General features: G+C 44.8%; 2 protein-coding genes across 8 annotated transcripts in view; one reads left to right on the top strand and one right to left on the bottom strand.

The window, feature by feature from the left end:
• cenpp (centromere protein P) overlaps positions 1 to 17108 on the top strand; it is a 69056-nt gene that overhangs the window by 50958 nt on the left and 990 nt on the right. The window contains exon 7 of the mRNA XM_061786371.1: positions 17017 to 17096. Coding sequence (XP_061642355.1) covers positions 17017 to 17096 — 80 coding nt within the window. The remainder of the gene's footprint in view (positions 1 to 17016; positions 17097 to 17108) is intronic.
• On the bottom strand, positions 1500 to 17083 carry ecm2 (extracellular matrix protein 2, female organ and adipocyte specific). 7 transcript variants are annotated; one of them, XM_061786360.1, is made up of 16 exons: positions 16613 to 17083; positions 15336 to 15558; positions 14894 to 15139; positions 12834 to 12947; positions 12533 to 12635; positions 12324 to 12469; positions 11969 to 12127; positions 10113 to 10310; positions 7892 to 8518; positions 6969 to 7084; positions 6711 to 6846; positions 5686 to 5843; positions 5275 to 5414; positions 4352 to 4464; positions 3427 to 3640; positions 1500 to 3349 (listed from the first exon to the last, which is right to left on the bottom strand). In XM_061786360.1, exons 3-16 carry the CDS (start codon positions 15003 to 15005, stop codon positions 3181 to 3183), a joined length of 2505 nt encoding a protein of 834 aa, XP_061642344.1. In that variant the 5' UTR covers positions 15006 to 15139; positions 15336 to 15558; positions 16613 to 17083; the 3' UTR covers positions 1500 to 3180. The 7 variants fall into 7 exon arrangements, with proteins under 7 accessions (XP_061642344.1, XP_061642343.1, XP_061642346.1 ...); XM_061786359.1 differs by lacking the exon at positions 16613 to 17083 and having other exon boundaries at positions 15336 to 15982; XM_061786362.1 differs by lacking the exons at positions 10113 to 10310; positions 16613 to 17083 and having other exon boundaries at positions 7892 to 8557; positions 15336 to 15982.

Below are 17108 nucleotides of genomic sequence, written 5' to 3'. Positions count from 1 at the left end.
CACGCGACAAGGCTAAAAATAAACTAGCTTTTGGATAAAAATATACTGTGCACTGTCTGTCATTGATCGGCTCGGCAAATTATGGCATTCAAGCCGATCAGCATAAAATGCTAAATATCGGCCGATACCGATCAGCCCGACAAAGTCGTACATTGCAACCCTTCAGAACTCCAAGAAACACTTGCACGGATGCAGCAGATCCACGGGCGGAGCGGCAAAAGCCGTCGACTGCTACGTTAGCTTAGCTTGTCACTTGTCATCAAAAGCTTGCGTGTTTTCTGTGTGTTATGTTTTTACATGACATTCGTGGTAGTTGGGACTCTCAGCCAGAGCAGGAACTCAACAGGTTTTTGCGGACCAAGGATTTCATTTGGATCGTGAATTAGCTTAGCTAGCTTGCTGGCTAGCCACGGACTGGCTAGCTGCCATATGCTTGTCACTTGTAACAAAAAGGGGGTTTGATTTGCATGCGGTACGGCTGAAAGCTGTCGTTTGTTAACGAGGTGGCGTTTTGAAAATGCAAACTCTTGGTAGGTCACTAGAGGTTTTGGACACTTTGGGGTTTTATTGACTTTAACAGCTAACATATGAAAGGTATTTCAAAGTTTTTGGAAAGTGTCGTTTTGGTCGTTCGCTTACAGGAGAGCCTTTTGAAAAATGCAAATATTTCAACGCAATTACAAAGTGTTTGAACAATCTCGTTTTTGGTTGTTTATGAGGAGTTTTGAATAGGGCTGCAACTTATTGGCAATTACCTTTTTGATTAATTTATGAATCAGATCAAAAAACAATTTACTTTATTCAAAAACAGGACATTATGTCAAATTGGCAGTGCAGAAAATACACAAACATAAATTCTTTGATGATCGATTCATGATTCAGTTACTGGTTTGGTCACGTCTTATTTCTTATTTCGATTAAAAACAAAGATAATCAATCTGCTTTGATCGAGGACTACAGGAATCGGACAATATTTACTGTCGAGAGGCTGAAATCAGAAGATTTGGACCATTTTAAGTTAAACTAGCTGTCTAACCCATTAATCGATTATCAAGATAGTTGTCAATTAACTGATGAATTGTCGCACCTCTAGTTTTGAATCTTCAAAACACAAAACGCTTGAAAGTTTTCAAAGCTGTCTCTGTTTGTTTATATGATGTCATTTTGGAGTCTGAAAAGACAAATGTAAAAAAGGATAGGGTTTTTTTTCAACTTGAAACAAAATCGTTTATTGACAATTGTACTATTGTAAATCTAAACGCGGCGACTTTTCATCTGCGCTCAATGATGTCACGCTTCCAGAGAGGAAGTAATCACCTTCAAATGTTGACGCTCTCACTTTCTCTGTGTGATTATTAATAAAAGTCAAGTTCGAAAAAGGAAAAAGTGACAATCAAGTTGGCTCTCGCACTTGTCCGAAGAGATTCGGTTGCGGACGACGTGCAGTCAAAATATCAAAACGATCATTGGAAGCATTTGAGGACAATCCAAGCAACTGGCAATGTTGAGTATATTTATTTGAAAAATATTTGTTGTTCACTCAGACTTCAAACTGTCGGCATTGTACAAGAAAGTCCACTGCAAACGTGCCCAGCGCTCAGCAGCAGTACCGAGACCCCATCACGGTGGGTTCCCCCCCCCCATCGTGTGTCGCCGTTCCGTGTGAATGGCACCGTCACGGAATGCTGAGGTGCAAGTCAAACGGCTCTGGAGGAATTATCGAGGCGGGACGGTAGCTGTGTGAAAACGGGAAAAACAGAACAGGTACCTGGCGTCTGTGTGAAAGGGGCGACTGACCTGGGTTGCTTTCACCCTACCGCACTTGAGTCCATTTCAGTCAGATTTGGGTTAATCCTTTGCCGCTGTTCATTTGGTCGGCTCATTTTACACAGAGGTTAGACAAGAACATTTGGGTTTCACACAGAAAGCAACCAATCCAACTATGGTTTCCCCTTGGTGCAGTTAGTTTGTTTCGGTGGTAGCCTCTTTCTCGCAGTTTACGAGAAAATTGGAGCCTCACACAGTCCTGCACCAGTGTTGGACTAGGACTACAGTTTCTCGCTTGGTGTCGTTTGTTTGGTCTGGCGTAAACTCTTGTTTGCCAAAAATTGGATCCAGCATTTATGTTTCACGCAGAACCCAACCAATCCAACCTTGGCTTCCCCTTTGGTGCAGTTTGTTTGGTCCGATGTAAAAAAATTTTTACGCCGTTTATGAAAAAAAGGGGCTACAGACTGGGGATGCTTTCACACTACCACTCAGTCATCTGTTTGAATCGAATTTCAATTTCCACCTTGGTGTCGTATGTTTTGTTTGGGTGTTAACTTTTGCTGATTTCACACAAGGTCTGTGCGGAAATCGCGGTCAGCATTTGTGTTGTATGGTAGCTCCTTTCATAAAAGGTTTCGCAGCAATTGGAGTCCAACAGTCCTGTACCAGTGTACCGCTTTGCTGGGTTCTGTGTGAAATAGGCTGCTGACCTGGGTTGCTTTCACACAGACTAGTTCCCTGTAGTCCGTTTAAATCGAACTTCGATTTACCCTTTGGTGCAAATTTGGTCGGGTGTAAACACTATCCTCTTTCACGTAGTTTACGCAAAAAGCGTTGCCACATACAGTCCTGCGCCGGTGTCTTGCTTCGCTGTGTTGTGGGTGAAAAAGCCCACTGGCTCTGGGTGTTTTGACGATGCAACCCTATAGTACATTTTAATAGAGGACAACTTTGATAAACCCCTTGGTGCGGTTCGTTTGGTCGAATCTCAACATATTATTCTCTTTCTCTTCGCTGGGTTCTGCGTGAAAGATGCTAGAACCAAGTCAAGCGGGACAGCGACAAAGTAGTACTTGTCTGCTGGTGACAACGGGGTGTTAAAACTCCACATCCCCCATCCCAGGTTTCACACAGTCACCGTTCTGCTTCTGCTACGCCTCTCATATTTCCTCCGAAACGTAGAAACAGGCCTGGTTTCCCCCACCCCCGCTTAGCGTCCGTAAAGTTTCGCAAAGACCGGCGACACGGGGGCAGAGCAGGCTACAGTCATCGATCGTGACCCTAAATGACATCATATTATTGGAAATCCCACAATTCAAGTGAAGGGTTCAAAGTCAATATGGTTGCTAGTTGAAATACAAATTTGTTTGCGTTGAAGAGTTGCAAAGGCGTTTCGATCCGTCGCTTGGCTCATTTGATTTTCTGGGGTTTTAAGACCACGCTAGACGAGGACCGCACGCAGGAAAAGGCCGAGGGGGAAACCTTGAGCGGGTCGATCAGGTTGTTCTCCAGCCTCACGGCCACCAACGTGGAGTCTCCGTTGCACTCCGGATCGCAGATGCCCTCGTCGGGGATGCTCCTGGAAAAGAAAGTGCCATTGATTTGGGGAGATTGAAGATTAGGCTGAACACGGTGAAGGTGTCCCGGCGTCCGGACCTGATGTTGTTGTTGTTGAGTCTGAGGAAGTGCAAGTTGGTCATCTCGTTGATGCCCGACGGCACGCTGAGCAGCTGGTTGTGGTCCAGACAAAGCTCCACCATGGAGTGGTAGGACCCGAAGAAGGACTCGGGCTCGATGGCCTCCCCGTCCAGCTTGTTGTAGGACAGGTACAGGTACTCCAGACCGGGATCCATGTGGGCGAACACGAAGCCTGACGTTCGTTCGGGACATTTTCAAAATTGTTTTCATTCATTAGCATGACGTCATGTTATATTACGCTACTATACAAGGGATAGGGTTCCAAAATTAGGGTTTCAAACAAGGGTTAGGGTTTTAGGTCAGTGTTAGGGTTTCAAAGTAGGGTCTTGGGGTATGGTTAGGGTTTCAAGCCTGGATTATGGTTTGAAGTCAGGGTTTCCAACAAGGTTTTCAAGCCACATTGAGGGTGTCAAGTTAGGGTTAGGGTTTCAAACAAACATTAGAGTTCCAAGTTAGGATTTCAAAACAAGGTTAGGGTTTTTAAATTAGAATTTCAAGCAAAGCTTGGGGTTTCCGGTCAAGGTTAGATTTTCTAGAAGAAAGGTCTCAAGCTGTGGTTAAGATTTTAACATTTCAAACCTGGGTAATGATTTCAAGTTAGGGTTTCAAAGTAGGGTTCAAAAGTTAGGGTTAAGTTTTCAAATACGGCTTAGTGTTTCAAGTTGGGTTTTTGATACCGGGTTAGGGTTTCAAATTATGATTCCAATCCAGGGTTAGGTTTTCAAATTGGGGTTTCAAGTGAGGGTTAGGATTTCAAACAAGACAAGACTCAAATTCGGATTCCAAATTAGGGTTTTGAAACCAGGGTTGGCTTGGGCACTGTATATAGCGTATGTACAGTATGCATATACTGTATGTGTACAGTGTGTACTTGTGCTCTCACCGGGTATTCTCTCAATGTGATTCCCCACGAGCACGAGGTGAACGAGCGACGTTGGCAGGTAGGACGGCACCAGGTACAGTTTGTTGTAGGAAAGGTCCACGGACTCCAGACTCCTGCAGCAAGGAAAACACCATGACGGCTGAGGGATGGAGGCCTTTTTTTTTTTTTTTTTTTTTTTTTTTTTTTATATAGCTTCGGTGGACATCACACCAAATTACCGCCCACTCGAGACAAACCGCACAGGCGAGCGCGCAAGCCAAAAGTCATAAGCCAGCTGTCAATCAGAAGCTTGCGAAATGAAAGAAAAGAAATATTAGCCGACTGGCAGGCTTGATGGGAATTCCTGATGCCTCTGGCTGAGGGCTTTGTGTTCCTGCTGTATTTTAGCACAGCAACCGTTAGCATGTTACCCGTCTGGATCTCTCATTTGGCTTGAGCACCTGTCCGCCGAGGCGTGAGATATGCCCGCTGTTAGCATGCTAGCATTCCTGTGTGAAATTATGTTTTATGTGGTTTCTGTACTCCAAATGCTATTTTGTTATCTGTTAGCATTTCATCAATTCTCGTATAAAATAGTATCTGACCACTGGGTTTGATATGAAATCAAACTTTCCTTGCCTTTCCTATCCGGATTGCGGATGTTTAACGTGTGTACGGGAGCTTTGTCCCGGGCTCCTGCTATCAGGCTCCGCCGTGCTTCGTTCTGTTTTGACGAATGTGGAATTTGGTGCAGGTTACGCATATCCCCTATAGAATCTGACTTCAGGCCATGATGCTGGATGTTAGCATGTTAGCATTTGATTGATTCCTGTGTGAGATGGTGTCCGGCTACAGGGAATGGTAGGGCTTTTTGTCATCATTGGGATGTTGGCACACATTATTAGCATGTTAGCATTATTAGCATTCCACACGTTTTGCCAGACCTGTGGTGGATCCAGGCCAGAGGGGCGATTCTGGTCTCCTCCAGCCTGTTGTGCCTGAGGGACAGCACGTTGAGGTTTTGGCTGTTGTTGAAGACTCCTGCTGGGATTTCTTCGATGAGGTTGTTCTCCAGGTACAACTCCTGAAGGAAGCAGTAGCATTTTCATCTTTTTTTGTGATATTTTCACATTTGGTGTACATTTATTTTGATTTGAAGGGAATAAGACCGCAAGTTGGATTGATTTTTTTTTGTCCCACACTCAGTGGCGTCAGTCGAGTTTATTTGGCAGATTTCACTGTGGTTTGTTGGAACTTTTTTACAGTAACATAAATCTCAAAAATGTTTCCAATTAGCCGTCAAAAAGTCGCCTTTTTAAAAGGCAGCAGATGATGCGGCGGAGATGAGCTCGTACCAGGAGTAATGGGGGGAGGCCCTGGGGGACGGATCGGAAGTGGTTTTGTCCCAGTCGCAGGTAGGACAGCTGGGCCAGGGACGCAAAGGCCTCGGGGTCCATGTTGGCCTCGCTCAGAAGGTTGGCCTCCAGCTCCAGAATCACCAAACTGCTCAGACCTGCAAATACGTTCAAGTGTACACTTACATGCTGAAGTACTACTACACTACCGACATAGCCCACGTAGCTGTAGCGTTCCACACCCCTCCATTGATTTCAAATGTGATGCGATACGATATACAACTCAGGCCAATTACGATGTGATATGATACGATTAACGCTGATGACAACACGATACCATCAACTCCAATTGCTATGCGATAGGATTCAGTCCAATTACGATGCCATGTGATACGATTCAGACAAATTACGACATGATATAATACGATTAACTCTGATTGCAATCCGATACGGTGCACTCCAATTGCAATGCAATGTGATTAACTCTGACCACAATAAGATACAATCCACTCCATTACTATACACTTCACACCGATTTTGATACGATTCCCTCCAATTGCGATTCGATGCACTCCAATTCCGATGTGATTCACTACAATTGCGATGCGATATGAGTCATTCCAAATATGAGTGACTCAAATTCGCAATGCAGTTTCATACAAACTGACTCCAATTATGATATTCTAAGACGCGGCTTTCCTCCAGCTACGATCTGATACTAGTTACTCCAATTATGATGCGATACGATTGACTCCAAATGCGTTTTGATCGGAGTCACTCTTAGTACGATACCGCACCATACGCTCAAATTATGTCATACGATTCTCTCCAAATACGATAAAGTGCTCTCCAATTACGATGCGATGCGATTTAATGCAATTGCGATGCAATACGAGTTTTCTGTTGTTGTAATGAAATTAGCTTTTGTTTTATTTCTAAAGAAGAAGCGTGGTTATGATACCAAAACCCACGTTTCTTTTGGCTGATAGGCAAAGTGACAGTTGTGCAGTTGGAGGTGATATCACCTTGGAAAGTGTTTCCTTGGATCCTCTGCAGTCGATTTTCATTGATTTTGAGCTCTTGCAGGCTCGGCGGGAGGTTGGCGGGAGCCACCTCTAGAAGGTTCCCGTCCAAATACAGACGCTTCAGCATCTTCAGACTCTGGGGCACAAACGCGTTCATTGATAGGAAACTGAATAGCGGCACGGTTTGTTATGTAGCGTAATTGTGTTCAAGTTCTATGGTCAACCGAAAGGTTGTCGTGATCTATATGCATGTCTCACTTGAAAGGCTCTTTGAGCAATCCCTGCAGACGTGAGTTTGTTCTTCTTCAAGTTGATCCATTCCAGATTGGGAATGCCGTTGAAAGCCTCCGCCGGGATGCTGCTGATGTTGTTGCCTGCGTAAAACGTTTAGCATGAAAGCGAACCCTTGGCAGAGATTGTAGAAAAAAAATCTACAAGTTTGTTCGCCTGCAGCTGCTTAGCGTTTACGTTTACAGTTTATTTATGACATGTTTTTTCCTCATTCAGTTTGTGTTGTGTAGATTTGCAGCCTTGTGAAAGCTCCAAAGTTCAACACACTCGTGGAGCGCCGATTTGATTCAGTCCAACTACAATGTAATACGAACAAGTCACTTCAGTTACGATGCGATACCGGATATGATGGAGTAGAATACGATTCGCTCCGATTGCAATATAATACGATTGACACGTTCTACACTCTAAAAGCTCCGACTGTGAATGTGTGCGTGCCTTTAAAAGGCGGACCTGGCCTGGTCCGTTGTGAAGCGGAAGTGAGCATATGAAGACGTACGATTGGCCGACTATTTCCTGGCTGTAGCTTTAAGCCACTCTGGTGTTCAGTGATGCTGTCAGTTGAGGTTACTGCCAGGTGTGCTAAGAATGCGCTTCCGTTTACTGTATTTTGTTACTGCTGTTTGTTTAATAAAGCAATTGAAAGAGCACAAGCGGGTGTTTCCTTCTTCCCTCTATCCAAACCACCTGTTATGGATTACAATTCATTGTATCTAACGGTGGTAGGCTATATTCAATTAGCTAACGAGGTTTACTTTACCGGAGGGGTGCAGCTGCGTGACTGCACTGTACAATTTAACACCTGTCGAAATCGCTGCTTTTATTCCCGCTTCTATTGATTGGGAATGTTAATCAAAGATGCGTTGTGAAGGAGATGATGCGTCGCTCACCCTCCAGGCTGAGAGACTTGAGCTGCGGCATGAGGAGAGGTGGGAAGTACGTCAGTTTGGCGTTGTCGCACGTCAGCGTGACGTCGGAGATGTCGCAGCCGGGAGGAAGACCTCCTGCCTTCACCGCCACCTCTTTCTCTTCCTCCTCCTCTTCATCCTCCTCTTCCTTCAGCTCATCCTCTGCGGCGGCAGGAGGTCTTGGGATGGGAGCCGGGAGCAGATCCGGTTCCTCGGGTTCTTCTTCTTCTTTTGGGAGCATTTGGAAGACATCTCCTCTTAACCACACCTCCTCCTCTTCCTGCTCTCGCAGGATTTCCTCTCTCAGCTTTTCCTCTCGCTCCCGTGCTTCTTTCTCCTCCTTCCTCCTGCTCTCCTCTTCCTCTGTCTTCCTCCTCTCCTCCTCTTCTTCCTCCCTCCTCCTCCTCGCCTCCTCTGCTATCCTCCTCTGCTTCTCCTCCTGCTCCTTCCTCTCCTTCCTCTTCCTCTTCTTCGCCTCCTCTCGCTTTCTTAATTGCTCATCTTCCTCCAGGCGCTCCTCTTCCTCCCTCCACAGGATGCGCTGGATTTCCTCGTGGGTGAGTTGGGGGGTGGATGCGATGGAGTCGTGGTTGTCATGGTTACGGGGTGCTGGGGAGTCACCAGAAAGTTCAAGACTGAGGTCGGGATCTGAGGTGAGGGCAGGAAAGAGACGGCAGACGGGAAGGCAAAAAGGAAGAGGAGGAAGACGGGAAATGGAAATGATGGGAGGACGGAGAGACAAGACATGGACGGACAGATAGACGTGTGTGTTAGTGTGCTGGACACGCAAACCACATCCCACGTGACATGTATATGTACAGCATACACGCACACTGATAAGCATGTACATGCACCGTACGTGCGTACTTTGCAGCAAGATGTCGTTTACTCCCAATTGTGATGCGTTCTGATGTGACACGATATGATTCACTTCACTTACAATGCAAAGCGATTCACTCCAAATAACAATGCAATGTGATTCAACACAATTTCAATGTGTTATTATACGATTCAGTCCAATTATCTGATCGAAACTAGAAACGTAATCACAAAGTGATTTGATTTTCGGTCAGATTAAAATAAATTACGCTATGTGATTGACCCCGATTGCAATACAATTCGCTCCATTTCCGATGTGATTCACCACAATCACGATGCGATTGACATTAATAATGATTCAGTCCATTCACAATGCGTTACAGTTCACATTAATTATGATGTGATGCGATTCACTCCCGTTAGGATTTGATTCACCACAATTAAGCTATATGATTCTCATTAATTACGATATTTTTCACTCGGGTTACGATGTGATATGAATAACTCAAATTGCGATTCGATATGATTCACTGCAGTTAGGATGCGATTCACCACAATTACAAATCGATTCACATTAATTCCGATATAATTCAGTCCAGTTACAATGTGACGTGAATCACTCGAATTGCGAAACGATATGATTCACTAAGTTGTGATTTGATTCATTAAATTACAATACGATACAATATGATTCACAGAAATTACAACATGCTACGTACTCCATACAATATGATTCATTACAATTATGATACGATTCACTCCAGTTACAATGCGATTCACATTCATTACGAGGCAATAAGATTCAGGGCGATTACGATGCGATACGAATCACTCAAATTTTGATGTGAACGATACAATACAATTCACGTTAATTCCGATAAAATACGATTCACTGCAGCTATGCAATACAGTTCTTTATGTGTGATCATTGGGGTGAATGCGAATGGTATGGTATCCTTAGTACATACTGGATGTACTGTGCATGTGTTTAACAGTCATGGCTGTTCCGCCACTGTTTTGAGAATTGAAAATGTTTGTTTTAGTTTAGTAGAATAATAGAAGACGTAGAATCATCTATAATCAAGTATAGATTATACAAGGTTAATTAGTTTAAAGTGTTCATTGTTTCATTGTGCTTTCATTTTGACTCCAACATGCACTCATGCCGATGATGTCACCCCCCACATCATCATCATCCATCACCATTGTTGTGTGCCAATATTTACGCTGCACTAATTAACGCGCTCCACTCCAACATGAGACTGAATGCGCCGCACCCTTTTTCAAAGCCATGAACAACATCCTCGAGGCCTCACAGATGACCCGAGAAAAACTCTCTTGTGATGCGGCGTCATGGCCTGCTTGTCACATGTTGCGCTCGTACCTGAGTCCGTGCAGACGGGGCAGCACTCCCCGCCGGCGGCGGGCACCATCGGGAGGCGGCAGGGCGTGGCGGCGGGACAGGCTAGCTCGTCGCAGACCACCCGCCCCCCCGTGCATAGACACGTGACACACGGCGTGGGAGCCCAGGCGGCCTGGTTGAACATGGTCATGCCCCGGAACACGCACTGGCCCTGCCTACCTACAAACACACGCGCAGTGCAATTATTCTCGCGGTATTTTTGGGCTGAAATAAACGCTTCCTAGCCTGAAACATTATAAATATTACAAGGGAAAAAAACATCTTTAAAACACATATTACAAAGAATAAAATGTACATAGTGTGCAGTACTACTGTGCATTGATGTATGTTTAAGAGTTTTAAAAGTTGTTTATAAGAGTATGGTTGAGGTTCATACAGCTTTAAAATATGTATGAATAATCCCCCAAAATATTTGGTCGATTTCACCTATAGCGGGGGTGGTCCGGAAGCTAAACCCCACGATAAATGAGGGATTATTGTATCTCACATCATCATGGATGAAAATGCCCCAAAATTATTTTCTCTTCTTCATAAGACAAAAATGAACAACTAATCAGTTATCAGTTATATTAATTGACAACTATTCATGGTTTAAAGAGCTCGTTTAACATGAAATTGCCCAAACCGCTCAACGGTCAATATTCTCCAATTTCTGTAGTCCTCCATGAAAGCAGACTGGTCTCCAACACATTTATTGTGTATGATGAAAAAAAATTAAAATAAACAAATAAATAAATGGATAAAAAGAACAAATGACAAATACAGAAAGATGTTAGAGGATCTGAATGGCTTAATCACCATTGTGTCATCTCCAGTAGGGGCTCGGGTGAAAAAATATGATTATTATTATTATTATTATTTTTATTTTTTTTTAACAAAAAAAGTTGTGGAGTTTAGCTTTCCAAAAGAAATCCCGGAAACGTTCACACATTCAGCGACATGGGTGTTTATATTCGTCAACTGCAATCCAACCGTTTACTGCCACTGACGTAGATAGTCGTCGTTTTTGGAAGAGGGTCTCACGCAGCTTGCCTAAGAAATTCAGGTTTGTAAACCATTGTAATGACTGACAGATCCCTCTAGATGGTGGCGTTACCTTGCTTTGGATTTCAAATCAGCTCAACTTTTTGAGTTAGAAGATCAAGATCAGGGAGTGAATCTTGGCTTGCCGTGTCGATTATGAGAGAAATGCGAATGCGTTGGAAGTTGAACAAGTTTAGGAACCTCACACGCCAACAGCGTTTGCATCTGTGTGCTCTAAAGCGACTATGTGATGCTGTAGATGGCAGAACATGAGTCAGCGTTGCTCACGGCGCGTTTCTTCCTCGTATATCTGTAAATAAATGATTCTTTTGATATCAAAAGCTCTTTCTCAGTCTTGTTTTTGTTTGATAGTTTGTGGTCTCACAAAAACACAAAATATTAGTTGTTAACTATTAACTGTTCTGCTTCGGGTTCTTTTCCCAAGAAGCTTGTTTTCTATGTTTTTCGTCAGAAACCGATGTTTTGGGTGAAACCAACTTACGCTGTACTGCTGATTACGAAAAAAACCAGAAAAAGCTAGAAAGATTTTTTGGGGGATGAAAGAAGAAAGTCGACTCTTTGTTTTGGTGAATTTCCTGCTCATGTTGTCACAGAACGCAAAATTCCATTGAAAATGTTTGAAAATGACTCCATAAGTTTTGCCTTTGTCGTTCTTAATCAGGTGTTTCGGTGCTTGACGCAAAGTAGCCTCTTTTATTACGTTTTTTCCATCAACAGGGCTTAACAAGGTTAACTAAAGATTTGCCTGGCTGAGTCCGACTCGTTTGACTAACCCGGTAGAACGTTGTAGCTGGAGTGTCGCTCCGGTCCGTCCCTGTAGGACTCCAGCAAGACCGCGTTCCCTCGGACAGGCTCCGCCGGAACGCGTGGACTGTGGGGAACTTGGCGGCTCCGAAGGGGTTTAGCGTGCCCCGATCTGACTCGAGCCTGACCTGCAAAACGCAGAAACCACAACAGCCAAACGCCAAAAACTTAATAAGATTGTTTTGGCTTTGACTCGGTTCTCGTGGCTCTTGTGGTGTTCCTCACTGGAGGCTGACCCCCCCCCCCCCCCCCCCTTATCGTCCGCCTTTTTCACAGAGATCCCGCATCGTTGGCGGAGAAGATCAGGAATTGATCTGCCTGTACCTTTGTCACCGAACCCAGCGAAACAAGCGACTGCCATAACTGTGCACAGCAACGTAACGCGTTTGTCTGGCGGCAACGGTTGCTTTCGAGTGAGCGTCAGGTCCTGGAATTGCAGACTCCCTTTCACACAGACTCTTGCACTGCCCCTGATGGTGGGAAATTGCTAAGTTACCAAAAGGTCTGTGTCTGCACCTGGAATTGCGGGTTACCTTTTCACACAGACTCTGGTACCACCTGCAAAGGCAGGAATTTGCAGAGATGCGAGTGTCAGGTCCTGGGATTCCGGATTACCCTCATACACAGATTCTGGTTCTACCTCCAAAGGAGGAATAGAGCCAGGACACCGTCGTCCGATGATTTAGTGTCTTTCAAACCGAACATCAATATGGGAAAAATGCGGCGATGACAAGTGGCAGCTAGTCCTAAGCCCCTTTCCCACTGCCAACCGAAGCTGGCAGTTTTGCAGCGGGTAGCGGACGATTTGGCGGGTTCCGCGTGAAAGCGGCTTACCGTGTCCGTCTCGTTTCCTCTTGGTCCGTCGCGTGTCCCGTCCGTTTTGTCCGGGCGTCACGGTGAAGACCAGAAGCAGCCATACGGCCGCCAGTAGCGGCCCCGTCCTCATACCTTGACGGGCACACGCACACGCATGAAACACACCGTTGTCCTCCAAATGTTTTCCATGCCAAACAACAACACTTTTCACCTGCAACGCCTTGGAGACAACGCAGACGTCAATGCTGCTGCTGGGCCTCATAAACTGGTTGCGCGTGTGTGTGTGTGTGTGTGTGTGCGTGCCTGCGTAATGAGTAGCCTGCAGTCCCGTCCTTATGAAAGGACCCACCTAGACACACACCTGATAGTTTGGTGGGAATAAGTCAAGACAGGAGCTACGACCACACTCTGTAAACTGCTGCTTTTGGTTTGAAGTGGACATTGGAGGGACATTTTCAGACCTGCTGGAGATTTCCGTTTCATTGCTACTGAATACTAGTCAGGCGGACCATCCTAAATAGAACTCAGCCCCTGAAGCCAGTTTGATTTCGCAACATGGAATTTGCTAGAGATGTCTGATCCTGAGTACACCCGCAAAAAAAGTCTCAAGAGGCCATGAGGAAAAAGACGCCAGTCTGGCATTTCCAGGAATCCTTTGCATAGCAAACTTTTCTGCCTGATGGCAACTCACTTTGTAGCTTGGATACTAGTTACGAAAGAGATGGACGAGGCTAGTTGTACAAATGTATTCACTTACATGCAAAAACAATAATAATAATAATAATAATAATACAATTGTGAGCGGCTGGGAATATTGAGCCCTCGGGACTTTTGATAGGAGGCCACGTTCTTTCTAACCACTTAAGCGCAGCGCCAGTTCATTGTTAACACGAGACTTGTTTCTGCTGCCCCCGTGTGGACAGTAAAATGTCACACCTGACTCAACATTATTCCACATATAATGAACTGAATAACTACAATCACAAAGACGCACAGTGGGGAGGGGGAGGGAGAGAGAGAGAGAGAGAGAGAGAGCGCGCCTAATACTTCATGCCTCATGTGTCCTCAGACAGAAGAAGGCGAGGGAGGGGAGATGTGGAAAATACTTTTTCCCCTTGAAGATCCTGGATGAGCAGGCTCACATGGAGCTCGAACGCAGGATCAAAATAACTCCATGTGTGCGCGTGTGTGAATGAAAGCCAGACGACGTGAACTGCTCTCATTGTTTGCTTGTTCATTTATTTGATGAAGAACAAATAACACCTCCGTTCCCCCGTGTGACGTATCCCTCAACTTGAGCCGAAGGCAAATTATTCCACCATGTAAAACTGTGTGACTCATTAAAATGCTTCAAAATTCCATATTTGGACACTCGGTTAGAGTGTCGCTTCGAAAACTCAGGACTTGACTTGGCTTCGGTTTTTCCCCAAAGCGGATGCCGTCATCGGATTTTGCCGCCATGCTCCACCCACATGCAAAAACCAGAACTCTGGCTTTTCCCAATGTATCTGTCTAGCATACGCGCTTCAATTGTGATAGCAATCGTTCGTTTGTCTTCCAAGGATCCCGAGACATGGCCAAAGTCAGCCTAAAATGGCCGACTTCCTGTGTCTTCTTGAGACTTTTTTTTGGGGGGGGGGTCTACTCATGATCAACTTGTCTCCCAAATGTCACGGTGCTAAGGGAAACTGGCTTTGTTTTTGATCCAGTTGGGTGCAACCGAGTTTATGGAGCCTAAAATGTCCGATTTCAAGCTAAATGGCCGACTTCCTGCGTCCTTCCAGGCATGGCTTCTTGAGAGCTTTTTTGTGGGTCGACTGATGATAGACATGTCTACCAATTTTCATGCTACTGAGATGAACTGAATTAAGTATTAACAAGAAAGAGAGAGAAGCATTTCCTGAGATTTCTTGCCAAAATGGCCGACTTCCTGTGTCTTTTCAGACATGGCTTCTTGAGACTTTCTTTCTGGGTCTGCTCATGATAGACATGTCTCCCAAATGTCATGTTGCTAAGGTTCACTAGCTTTCAGGTGTAAATTGTTGAAATGTTCGCGATAAAGAAAGAGAAGCAACCACCTTGTGAGTTTCCTTGCCAAAATGGCGGCTTTGAACCAAAACAGCTCACGTCCTGTGTCTTTTCGGGCGGCGTGGCTTCTTGAGACCTTTTCTTTTTTGTGGGTCTCCTCATGATAGACGTGCACCGAACTCGGTGTTGCCCAGTCTAACTGGCTTCGGAGGCTGAGCTGCGGTCTGATGGCCGCTAGTGAGGCGTGCTGGCGTCTTTTTTAAAGGCTGTCTTCAGTGACCAAATATGGTTGTTTCCTGCTCAAAGGAAAAATGTGACAGAAATAGTGATGACGGCACTTTTAACATGGAAACCTCTCCAACAATGTGATGTGCATCAGTAATAAAGGGAGTATATAGTTATAATCACCCACAAAAATCAACAACACATGTGCACTGAGGGGGGGCGGAGCTAATGACTGACAGACACACACAGACAGGAAGTGGACCTTACCAGCGGTTTGAAGGCCAAATTCTTCCTCCCTCGTTCCTCCTCCTCTTCCTCTTGTGGAACCTCTTGGAGAGATGTGTGTGCGTTGTCCAGAAAGGTTTCTGTGTGTGTCGCAGTCGTCGTGATTGTGTCGAGCCACGGCAAAGGGCGAGCGAGAACAGATGGGGAGAGAGAGAGGGAGAGGGAGAGGGAGGGAGAGAGAGTCGGAGGGGAGCGTCGCTCGTGTCTGGAAGGAGGTCAGAGTTCACGGCGAGGCCAAAATGGGGAAAAAAAACACGCAAAGGCTGGACAAATCGTGTTCATCTAATAACATGACAAAAACCTTTACTATTTTAACTGTATTTTTGCTCGTCAAAGTTTTGTTCTGACTAACCAATCAGAGGACAGGAAAAATGACGATGTCATTGAGAAGAGGACGAATTTGAAATGTGAAAAGTCTCGTTGCAAACTTAGTCGAAGTGACGTGGGGCAGCGGGACGGGTTGTGAAGATTAGATTGACATGGCAACGCGCGGATGCTGAAATCTGATTGGACAAAAATATAGAACATCCACATGTAGTGGAAGCAGTGCAGCCAATAGGAATGCTCCCAAAAGAAGGGAATAAATTATTACAATTTCATGGACTCTCTCACATCAAAACATCTCTATTTTTGTAAAACAGAAAATTCTGACGTTATATTAAAAAAAAATAATAATAATCTATAGATCGATATGTGTGTGTTTTAAAGCGCTTGGAAGCGCAGCGACAATGTTTGTGTGAGTTTTATTCCACGGTCTCGATTTGGAAAATCAGCTGCTGATGTCCGCGCGAATTTCAAAACAATAGTGAGTTTGTTTAATTGCTGCTGAAAACACCTTTGATGATGTGCGGGACGCTGCTGAGGAATTGTGGGGAAAAACGAAAAGAAAAGACAGAAGCGGCACAAAGAGATTGACCAGGAGGATCAAATCGACAAAAGAAGAAAACAACAAAATAGGCGATTAAAACGCCGTTTCAAATCATGGATAGGGTTTCAAATTAGTTTCAAAAATTGGGTTTTTAAACTAGGTTTAGGGTTGCAAATTAAGGTTTCAAATCAGGGTTTGGGTTTCAAATTGGGGTTTTTAAATTGGATTAGGCTTTCAAATTAGGGTTTGAAATCAGGGTAAGGGCTTCAAATTAGGGTTTAAAAATAGGATTGGGGTTTCACAATTGGGTTAGGTAAATGTTAGCGTTTAGTTTTTTCGGTATCAACTTGTTCACGTCGGGCTTGTTCATTTGCAGCTCGGAAGCACATACCTCGGGTCAAACGTTTTCAACATGCTCCAAAATATTAGGGACAGCTGGCACTGACTGTTGCCGTGATGCAACAAACATCTGCCGTCTTGGCGTTTCCGATGACGCGCACACATGGGCGTCTTCTTCCTTGTGGTCATCTTCTTCTGTTTTCTTCTTCTGGTGCCTGATTGACTTCCCAAATGTCGTCGTTGCGGAAACAAAAAGTGCCGAGTCAGCTTTGATCTCGCGTTTCAGCTTGAGGGGGGGGGGGGGAATGAGCAGAAGAAAAGACAAGACGAGCAGCACTCAGCCCAGTCGGCACTTGATTCGGCCTGAAAGCAAGCTTGTTACGCCCCCTGCTGGTCTATTTGACGCCACACATACAGAAATGTAATGATAATTGTCTTGTGTGTTTTTGTTTGCAGGCTAAATATCCCAATGTGGTGTGTGTTCCCGGCGGTTGCAGTTCATCGATGCTCACTCTTCATCATCCTCATCTTCCAGGGTAAAAAAAAAA

The sequence above is a fragment of the Phyllopteryx taeniolatus genome, chromosome 9 (assembly GCF_024500385.1).
Source record: "Phyllopteryx taeniolatus isolate TA_2022b chromosome 9, UOR_Ptae_1.2, whole genome shotgun sequence".
NCBI classification, from domain to species: domain Eukaryota; kingdom Metazoa; phylum Chordata; class Actinopteri; order Syngnathiformes; family Syngnathidae; genus Phyllopteryx; species Phyllopteryx taeniolatus.
This window is presented reverse-complemented; position numbering and strand designations above follow the sequence as displayed.